Source organism: Gadus chalcogrammus, chromosome 2 (assembly GCF_026213295.1).
Source record: "Gadus chalcogrammus isolate NIFS_2021 chromosome 2, NIFS_Gcha_1.0, whole genome shotgun sequence".
Taxonomy (NCBI): domain Eukaryota; kingdom Metazoa; phylum Chordata; class Actinopteri; order Gadiformes; family Gadidae; genus Gadus; species Gadus chalcogrammus.
The window spans coordinates 21,419,455-21,430,764 of NC_079413.1; the positions used below are offsets into that span (position 1 = coordinate 21,419,455).

The following is an 11,310-nucleotide window of genomic DNA, read 5'->3' on the forward strand; positions in this document are numbered from 1 at the left end:
CATGTTCGTGGTGTGTCTAACACAAATTTTCCAAACAGGATTTCTACAAAGAAAACAAACAATAAAGTTATTTCACCTAAACCCGTTTCAGTTCTTAAGATTTTTGTTTTTGGTAATCAACCGATGTATCCTAGTGGGTGCATGAAGAAAGAAAATTATGCTAGAAATATCAAAATCATACCAATAAAGTTTCGTAAATTTGGAGATTTTACAATTTATAGTTGGAATTAGGCTACTGAATCTAGCATACTTGCATTGTATAAAAATAAATAATAAACACAAATGAATCAGCAGTAGGCTAAACCTACAATGTATAAAGAACAAATAAATACCTAGCGAAGCTTTACCCCATGAAACATTACCCTTATACAACCGGTGTTTTAGCACCTCTTGCTTTTACTGGAGACGTGAGACTTTGAGCGCTCATTGCAGCAACTAATTGCTAGGCCATTCATCATGTTTAGCATAAAAATGGGCATATTGAGAAAATAATTCTCTGAAGCGTGATACTCTTGAGCAAACCTCAAGGACCATATCAACGTAGGCCTAATTATTGGCCACTTGAAGTTTCATATAATTACTTTTATCTTGTTTTGATGTATTATGTCCACCCTTTCATGAAACTACCCTAATAAACAGTAAGGTCCATGTAAAGATTTTAAGAAGATCAGAATGGGGCATCCTGCTTCTAATCATTTGAGATAATTATTTCAGTTGACTTTCTGGACGGAATATCTCTTAGTAGATTTGAGTGGCTCTTAAAAGAGCCTTTTGTTATTGTAGATGGGTTTTCAGTTTACTTCTTGGCGGGCTTCTCGGTCTTCTTGGGCAGAAGGACGGCCTGGATGTTAGGCAGCACACCGCCCTGAGCGATGGTCACTCCACCGAGGAGTTTGTTGAGCTCTTCATCGTTACGCACGGCCAGCTGCAGATGGCGGGGGATGATGCGGGTCTTCTTGTTGTCACGGGCGGCGTTACCGGCCAACTCCAGGATCTCAGCGGTCAGATACTCAAGCACGGCAGCCAGGTAGACTGGAGCTCCGGCACCGACGCGATGAGCATAGTTACCCTTGCGAAGAAGTCTGTGGACACGGCCTACTGGGAACTGGAGCCCGGCACGGGATGACCTGGTCTTAGCCTTAGCTCTCGCTTTTCCTCCGGTCTTACCTCTTCCAGACATGTTCAGGTTTTCTCGGTGAGATTACTAAGGAATTAAGTGAAATGCTCTAGTATATATCCCCATCAAGGTGTCTGCTCATTGGCCGTCTGCAACTTGAAAATATGGACCAATCACGATGCAGTTCCATCATGATCGTCACGCTCAAGTGGTGTTGGATCCAAGACAAAAGCTGGGAGGGAAGTAACATATTTGTCTTTGTAAACATATTCATGCCTTCTCTATGACTTTTACTTCAAATTCCCTCCACTACTTGTATCTTTATTTAGTTTTCAGTCTCGCAAATAATTAGAACCTATTGCAATAACACGCCGCTCCTTAAGGCCATTGGCATTGTAACCTAGGGATGTAATGAGGCAGGTTTACCACTTGGGGGTGGTAGACGCTCTCTAGTCAGTCTTTTATTCTTTTGTTGGTTTGTCAATGGCGCTATTGGGGATACACTATTTCCTTCTGAAGCACATCTAGTACAAACACAGCGGCAATGGTTTATAATTGTGCATTTCTGTAAAACCTAATGTACCATTTTTATTGAGCAAAACAGATATAATTACAATCAATAACTGGAGAGATTTTTATTGGATGTAAATGCAGTCCCGTTTCACTCAAAGTTGTGCGTACACTGACTCAGTAGGCCTATAATATTACATCAAAATGTACTGAACAACTACAAGCATTCTCTCACTGAGCTACGAATCCAAACCACCATCAGAGGGCGGTATAACTAATTGAGAATTGACCTTGAATCCACCTGACGGTGTCGCAGGCAAGGCAAGCGTTACGCCCCGTGCCCACTACCTCCGTCAGTTGTCCGTTGCCCATTGACTTTGAATGGGGACGGTCGCGCAATGCATTGTGGATCCGTCAGTTGACTTGGAGCGTTCGCCACCGTCAAAAAGTTGAAAAATGTTCAACTTTTTCGGCAGCGACGGATCCGTCATCCAATCAGATCGCGTATGCAAATTTAAGCACTGTGACGCGACTCGGGCTCTGACGATACTGGAAAGTGGGAAAGCGGGTAATCTTGCCTCGCAACAAGCAGGAAGAAGCGGGAAGAACCCGGCGAACCGATTTGATTGGCTGACGGATGCATCTGCAAAGACTACTCCCCCATCCGTCAGCCACGCCTTCTGACGTCCGTTGACTGACGGTGCAGTGGGCACGAGGCGTTACTCGCTTCCACAACACATCAGCTTTTGGAAGCTTCTTCTGTTTATGACAAAACTTTAAAGCGACACATGAAGCTTGTTCCTTTCTTGAGCTTGTCATAACGATAAACACAACTAAATACACATTTTTCCTTAATTGTTCAAGGGGGTCCCACGGGGATTGGAATGTCATCTATCTATAAAAGAAATTCACTAGACTAGATCAGGCTACCAAGTTACCCTGACATACCTCATGTGGAACGTAAGTTGGCTAACGGTTCTTGGCATCTGTAAGCACAGCTTAAAATGCTTCTGAACCGAAGTTTGGCACACTAGGGCGGGTCATGACGTGAAGATAATTGTTTTGTTGAGCCCTACACAATTGCATGTATGTATAGGGCACGCCGCTATACACTACGTTCCAAGATGGCATGCCTCATCATAACTGCTTGGTAAAGTTCTGTCTGAGAATAGTTAGGTGGCCATGTTCGTGCGGTAAGCGCCCTGACTGGAGACCTGGGTTTACTGTCTCTGTTGGGCAGCGTAGCAGAGTAGAGCCGTGTAGTCTGAGCGCCTCAGGGCAGCATGGCCGCCCGATACCCAGACTGCAGCACGCGCTCACTCAGCACATCCACACACACACACACACACACACACACACACACACACACACACACACACACACACACACACACACACACACACACACACACACACACACACACACACACACACACACACACACACACGTACAGGCTGTTTGTGCCCCTGTGTAAATGTATGTATCAGGGTTAGGCATGTGCATATGTCTATCTATGCATGTGTTGTGTGTGTGTGTGTGTGTGTGTGTGCGCGCGTCTGTGTGAAAGATACAGAGAGAGAGAGAAATGCTGTGATCAGCGCTTCTGAAGGAGAATTGGGTCATATGCTTTCTAATGCATTGTGTGTTTGTCTGGTGTTTGTGTTTGTGTGTGTTTATGTACAGTATGTATGTATGTATGTGTGTGTGTGTGTGTGTGTGTGTGTGTGTGTGTGTGTGTGTGTGTGTGTGTGTGTGTGTGTGTGTGTGTGTGTGTGTGTGTGTGTTTAGGTATGCATGCATGTATGTGTGTTTGTGTTTGCCAGACGTCCAGGATGTGAGCTACACCACACGTTGAAGGTCAAAGCATGTGTAGGGCTGTGAGAGGGACTGGACACCTGGGTCCATATCAATGAAACAGCATTTTATACCACATCAATAAAACAGCATTTTATACCATATCATTAAAGCAGCAGGCGAATGAGAAAACTCACTACTGGCGACCTATGGATTACACCGAGGTGTAGTGGTCACAGATATGTGTGAACCCCCAGTGGAGGAGTAGGGTGGCTGTTGTTTGGAGATGGAACAATTAAGTCATGTTAGCACCCATGGGTGGCTTATCGTGTGTGTGAGAGAGAGAGAGAGAGAGAGAGAGAGAGAGAGAGAGAGAGAGAGAGAGAGAGAGAGAGAGAGAGAGAGAGAGAGAGAGATTGTTTGTGAGTGTGTCGGTGTGTTTGAGTTGGTGCAGGTCAGCGGGTTCTTGTTCCAGATCCTAAGCATGTGTTAGCCAAAACGAACTGACCTCTGACCCCCGATGGGAAATCGTTCTGAGCACAAAAACCAGCGTGCACCACACACACAAACACACACACACACACCCACACACACACACACACACACACACACACACACACACACACACACACACACACACACACACACACACACACACACACACACACACACACACACACACACACACACACACACACAGTATGCACAGCTATATATCTCTACGTGTATTCAGAATAGTATAATGTAAACATAAAAGTATGTTTCCTGCCTTTTACTACATTAATGCCCAGCAGGAAGTGCCTGGCATTCAGGAGGGTCTAGTTGTGAAGTTATTTGAGTGGTCACAGTTTAGTGAAGCTCCACATGAATGCGGCCCCTTTCGCAGTCAAGGTTCGGCCTTGGCCTTTACCTTTGACCTCATCCTTTAGTCTTGACCATGCTACTCAACCTGTGGTGTTTTTTCCCCTTCCCCCCAGTGCTTCCTCCTCATTGGGTGATTCGAAACGACTGTGGCTTTCTATCGACCTAGCGTTACTGTTGCTCCACTTAACAAACTGAAAAACCAGAATGTCTCTTTCACGTATGAATGCTTACGTGTGGATAACGGGTCATGTAGATGGATTTCACTGTGTATGTGTGTGTGTTTGTGTGCGTGATTGTGTGTTTGTGTGTGTGTGTGTGTGTGTGCTTCTGTGTGTGTGTGTGTGTGTGTGTGTGTCTACGGTGTGGATGTGTGAGTGTGTGTTTTTGTGTGTCCTCCACGATGACTCATCTTCTGACGTCTTGGGCTCTAGTCACAGAGCATACTGAGCTCAAGGACACACCTCCTTCTCCTCTTTCTCTTCTACCATTTCCTCCTCCTCCTCCTCCTCCTCCTGCTCCTCCTCCTCCTCCTCCTCCTGCTCCTCCTCCTCCTCCTCTGTCCTCCAGTGCTGGCTTTCTCACTTACATCCAAATCACAAGCTCTTTTTCGGTCACATCATTGTGTTACAGATGCCTTCCCCCGCAATCACATTGTGATCATATTGGAAATGACTTTGTTGACAGCTACTTAGAAAAAATTGTATTGTATGTATGAATGAATCTTTGTCCTCTATCTTTTCTTTCCTACATTCTTCCCTCCCGCCCTCCCTCCCTCCCTCCCCATCCCCCCTCCCTCTCTCCCAACCCCCCCTCCCTCTCTCCCAACCCCCCCTACCTCTCTCCCTCCCCCCCTCGGTGCACCATTCTGTTTTTAGACGTTGGAGATGAGTCAGGTGTTCCTCAGGTCAGAGCATGTCCTGCTGGGTTCCTATCAGAGGAGGAAGGCTTTCTAGGAAGAGGCGCGCCCGATATACCTGGAATACCTCAGCGGGCGGTGTCTATTTACGCTAGGCCGGGGTCGTGGAGCCCAGCAAGTCAATGATCAACGTTAACTTGTTGATCATTATTAAGATTCAAGATTCAAGGGTTTTTATTTGTTGCATGCAAAAATTAAAAAATAGAATAAAAAAATATCAAATACTATGTAAGTTTTAACAGAAATTAAGATTATAATAAATACATGTAAAATTAAAACTGGATAGAAAGGGAGATGTACGAAATGCATTGTGCAATGTATTGTGCAATATGGCCAGGGTTAAAGTGTCAAACAGCACCGCTTGTGTTTTTAATAACACAATGCTACAAAACGTCCTTCATTTCACCCGTTTGTACGGTCATAGTTTGCGGTCCGATTTTCAAAACAGATATCCGATGAGTTCAGTTGTTGGGTCACGGTGTTGTGATCTGAACCGCTGCCGTGTCAGCCCTAGTCTGGACACACCGGCCCACTCCGCACCACCCAGTGTCGGGCCAGGACCCCCCCCCCCCCCCCCCCCCATAGCGTTGGGGCCAGTTTCTCAAGTCCCCCGGTCCTCTGCGGAGGCCTCTCCCCGGGGCCGATTACCAGACATGTTGCAACACTCTGCTGCAACGCTGCCTGTCAGCAGGTTGAGAAACCCTTTCAGGGGGGGGGGGGGGATTATCCAAGTCTTACAGCTTGTGTGTTTTAACGCAGAGCAGATGAAGGCTCCACCCCTCCCTCTCCCCTCTCTGCTCCGTCTAAAAGAGCTGTGACCGACCCGCTCTAAGTGTGTCATCGTCGGGGCTGCTGAAGGGAGCGGGGACAGAACCGGCCCTGACCTGTTCCTCACCCGGCTGGGCTCGGCGTGTCCGCTCACAGTGTTCTTTGCATAATGTCCTCGTCACGATCCCACCGACACACATCACCCTCTGGCTGCATGGGAGAGCGCCTCACATGCTGCCTGCCTTCCTCCCTCCCTTCCTCCGTTTCTCCCTCTCTTCCTCCGTCCCTCTCTCCCTCTCTCCGACCTCTCTCTCCCTCCCTCCTTCCCTCCCTCTCTCCCTCCCTCCTTCCCTCCCTCTCTCCCTCTCTCCTTCCCTCTCTCTCTCTCTCTCCCTCTCTCCGACCTCTTTCGCTCCCTCGCTCCTTCCCTCTCTCTCTCCTCTCTCCCTCTCGCTCTCTCCCTCTCTCTGACATCTCTCCCTCCCTCCCTCCCTCCCTCCCTCCTTCTCCCTCTCTCTCTCCCTCCCTCTCTCCCTCTCTCAGGCCTCTCTCTCCCTCTCCCTCGCTCCGACCTTTCTCTCTCTCTCCCTCCCTCCCTCTCTCTCCCTCCCTCCCTCTCTCTCCCCCCCTCCCTCTCTCCGGCCTCCCTTACTGCTTTTAGATTCTCCCTTCCTATGTCTCTCCCACTCCCACTCTCTAATACTTGCCCCTCTCCGCCATTCCCTCCCTCCATCTCTCTCCCCCTACCTCTCCCTCTTCTCCTCTTCTTCCCCCAATCTCTCTCCCCCTCCCTCTCCCTCTTTTCTTCCCTCCATCTCCCTCCCTCTCACTCTTTTCTTTCCTCCATCTCTCTCCCCCTCCCTCTCACTCTTGGCCTTCAGTCCCTCTGTCTCCCTCCCTCCCCCTTCGCTCTCCAGGTGTAAGACAAGGAGGGGGGAGGTTTATCTGCAGGGGAGGAATGTGAGGTATTGTGCAACAGGTTATAAATATACCAATGGATCCTTCTTAATCTTGTTTTGATATCTTCCTATCTTCTTTCTTTCTGTCTTTTCATCTACCCTTCTGTTTTTCTGTCATCTCTTTCCTCGCCGCTTTCATTCTTCATTCCATCTCGTCGTTCAATCTGTCTTTATTTCCTCTCCTGGTTTGATGACACCTCAGTTACCTTGTCTGTTGTCCTCTGTTCATCCTTGTGACTCATTCAATAACCAAACAGGACATGGGACAACACATTACTGTCTAATAAGTATGACGTGCAGGTTTTATTATGCCAGACACGTGGTTAAAGTAAACGTTTAGTAAAAAAAATGGTTTTAAGTTGGAGGAGTCTGAGTTTTCCACTTTCCGTTGTGTGTATTTCAGCTTGTTTCTCTCAGGTCATAACAGCAGACAGCTGTTGACTCTCTCGCTGTAAAGTGAGGGAAATCAATCTCAAGACAACACTGAGGACGTGTTTGAATCCACTACAGTTTATTGATGCGAGCCCTTTTCTTTTTGGCGATCCGATCTCACAACGAATGTGGCTTATTTGGTTTGCAAACCAGCTACTGAAACTATCCGAACACATGCAAAAAAAGGGGATCTCTACTCAGTCCACGTGTTTTATGGGGCTGTGTTGCATTACTGCCACCTGCTGGCCTTCTCCCGGGCACTCCGGCATTGCTATGCCATGTGTGTACGGGCGCAAGAAGGAAATGTTCCTGAATGTAGCAACGTGTGTGAATAGTGGGTATTTCTGGCGGTGCCTGCAACGCTATCCAAGTAATCTACCGGGAACTATGTGGGAAATGCGCTTTAGTGCGTAGGTCTGTTTGTTTGCGTATGTGTGAGTGTGTCTCCTTACAGTCACCAGACCCGGGCTGACCCCGGTTGGGGGGGGGGGGGGGCTGGGGGTCGGGTGAAATGGGGTTGACGTCATGGTTAGTGCATGTTTGTGCTCCACCACCTTCTCCTCTTCCTCCTTCTCCTTCCACTCGCTGGCCTACTTACAGTCGACTCACGTGGCATCAGGGCTACTCACATCACACTCAGCAGGGTGGAGTCCAGCCACAGGAGTCTGCATACGACCGAGAGGTCGGAACAATGGAGTGTCGGAGGAATGACATAGACCCGAAGTGAACTGACAGCTGTCCCGCACACGGCAACAACCCCTTTCTCCTCCATGTAGCGTTTCAATCTTGACTTCAGAGAGTCAAAGTAAAAATTCCTTTCCCCAAATTCCTTCTCCACCATGGCCGAGATAACCCCCACTATGAGTTTTTATTGTGGAAGTAACAGGGAGTCGGAGAACCCGACACAGTCTTAAGATTCATGATATCAGAGAATATCCCCTTCAGTTCGGTCGCGGCGCAATGAATGAATAAAGATCGTATGCACGTCAGAAGCAAAAAACGTTTATTTTGACAGATGTGCCCGAAGTTACAACCTTGTTGATGACCAACGTTTAGGAAAACATGTAATTTTAATTCTGCCATGTGTGAAATCAAAGCGTAGTGTGTACTGAACGCATGTTGATGATACACTTCTTAAAGGCAGGTAACGGCATGGCACCGGCCTCCTCCATCTTCTGCGTCACCTTTTTAAATAAATCGCCGTTTCTCGTTTTCCGACGGCGACAACCATGAACATATAAAGAAATAATTTAATATTTATATTTATAAAGAAATAAGAATTGTTCATCTGTCAATGGCGACAACAAAACGACCACGTCTCCTTCTACTGCCGGCTCACGTCCCCCGGCCGCAAGATCTCAAGCATGCGCGAAAAATGTGAAATCCGACGCGGAGAGTTGATAATTGACCAACTCTTTCCTCAGTGTGTTTTCTTTGCTCTATAAACCACAGGTATTTGTGTGTGTGTGTGTGTGTGTGTGTGTGTGTGTGTGTGTGTGTGTGTGTGTGTGTGTGTGTGTGTGTGTGTGTGTGTGTGTGTGTGTGTGTGTGTGTGTGTGTGTGTGTGTGTGTGTGTGTGTGTGTGTGTGTGTGTGTACATGTGAGTGAGAGAGGCTGCCCATAAGGCTGTGGGAGAGGTCCCTCAGGGCAGGGAGAGAGGCCAATGAGGTTCTCCCAGGAGCAGGGACCCTCAGGTGGATCACTGGAGACTGTATTTAAAATACGCGCGTGGCTCCGCTGGAGGGCCACAGCATCCCCAGCAGAGGGCCAGCGGAGGGCCCCTGAAGCTGAACACGGTCTCTGGATGATATCATAATAACAATATTATGACATCATCCGCCCCTGTTAGCTGTTGACTGTCAGTTTCAGATGTTATCTGTAAGCGTCAGCCTGCAGTGGGGCGATGTTATCATCCACAACGGATCTCTTAAAAAAACAATCAAACCCAGCATTTAGCATTTAATCTGTTAGCATTTAATCAGCATTTAGCATTTAATCTGTGGGGCGATGTTATCATCCACAACGAATCACTTAAAAAAATAATTAAACCCAGCATTTAGCATTTAATCTGTTAAGGCTGTCAGACCAGGGGCGTTACCTTTTGAAGATAAACATGTTAATATGTTTCAGTTATCATGTCAATAGTACATCAAAGTACACTTTGATGCTCATGTTGTTCTGAAGCCAGTCACATGTTATGTTTGTGTAGAATAAGTGCATCATTTTCATCATCGGCTTCATCATCTAGAAAGGGCTCACACAGCTAAGATCTTTAAATGTTGAAAAGTGCCCTTTTCCCACTTTGTTGTCATGTAAATCTCCTTTCCTGCAATCCAGAGCATCGTGTGAGGTCCGCTGAAGCAACGAGCTGCAAGGCAGTGTGCATGTACGTGCACTCTGGGGACACGCTGACCTGCCCCAGCAGCCACTAGTCTCTCCCCGACCTACACCCCCTCTAGCTCTCCATCTCTCTCTCTAGCTCCCGCCCCCCGCTCACATTCCTGTTAGAGTACAGAGTGTGTTACATTTCTCTATTTCTCCCTTTGCAACACAAAACATGAAAACAAAGACAGAGGACTGTCATGGAAAGGAAGGGGCCTTAATGTTCCATTGAGGAAAAAGACACTCCCTCTCTCGCTGTCTTTCTCTCTCTGTCTCTCTCTCCCTTCTCTCTCTATGTCCCCCCTCTCTCTCTCTCTCTCTCTCTCTCTCTCTCTCTCTCTCTCTCTCTCTCTCTCTCTCTCTCTCTCATTCTCTCTCATTCTCTCTCTCTCATTCTCTCTCTCTCTCTCTCTCTCTCTCTCTCTCTCTCTCTCTCTCTCTCTCTCTCTCTCTCTCTCTCTCTCTCTCTCTCTCTCTCTCTCTCCCTCTCGTTGACAGGTTGTGTCTGCTTTCAGGAGAACATGGCTGGAGCTCGACTTGTCTGTCAACCAGACGTCCCCCTCCGTCTCCTGACCCTCAGACCTGACTCACTAGTTATACACACACACACACACACACACACACACACACACACACACACACACACACACACACACACACACACACACACACACACACACACACACACACACACACACACACACACACACACACACACACACCTGGATCTACCTGCAGTTTCAGATAAAGTTCTAGTTTGGTAAAAAAAAACACAGTAAGGCGGGGCTCTCCGTGACTTAAATCGGGGCAGAAGTCGGAATCCGTCGGTAGCAGGAAGTGGGAAGGATTCCTATGAATCATTCCCACTTTCTGCTTTTAGAAGCCCATGTTGAGGCTCTGCCTCCTCGATGTGGTAACGTCGGGGGTCATCCCGGGTCCAGGGCCAGCGGGCCAACACAAGATGAACACAACCGACAGACATTCCCCAGAGGGGCGACGGTGATGGTGCAGAGTGACACACCTGATCACCGGGGACCAGGGACTCTTGTTGCTGACACAGAGATCACAGAAATAAGCAAAACAGTTACAATTAAGTACGAATGACGAATTCACTGCATGACTCACTAGCTCACTAACTTACTCACCTACTTACTCACTACTTAACACATTCATTGCCCGGGCCAATCTGCCAACAGCAGTCAACAGCTGAGTTTGACACAACAACACCAGTCTCCAATATCAAGTACATCAGCAACCGCAGGGACTTCCAAGCGTTCAACATTTCTTTACGTTTAAACATCTGGTAAAACACATCCCATGAGTCATTGCGTCAACTGCACCTTCGTTGTTTTGCTTCCTCCAACTAATGACCACATTGCTGATGTAGAACAATACTATTAAACTAAAGATAACTGCTTCTTAATCACTCTACCCCAGCCTCCACATGAGCGAGTGAGTGCGTGTCCTTGTAACTTTGTGAATTACCGGTGAAATCCTTCATTATCGTGCCCTGTATGCCCCTGACGCACGTTGGGTCAATATTTGAATGAGATTCCCGGCTGGCAGCT

The 11,310-nt window shown here is 47.5% G+C and overlaps 1 protein-coding gene across 1 annotated transcript; it reads right to left on the bottom strand.

The window, feature by feature from the left end:
• Positions 1-740: 740 nt before the first annotated feature.
• Positions 741-1,221, bottom strand: LOC130399057 (histone H2A). The gene has a single exon (XM_056604962.1). The coding sequence runs from the start codon at positions 1,178-1,180 to the stop codon at positions 797-799; it is 384 nt and encodes a 127-aa protein (XP_056460937.1). The 5' UTR covers positions 1,181-1,221; the 3' UTR covers positions 741-796.
• Positions 1,222-11,310: the final 10,089 nt, after the last annotated feature.

What these genes read in the sequence shown, in the direction of transcription:
- LOC130399057 (XM_056604962.1), bottom strand. Translation starts at nt 1,180, where the DNA reads ATGTCTGGAAGAGGTAAGACCGGAGGAAAAGCGAGAGCTAAGGCTAAG.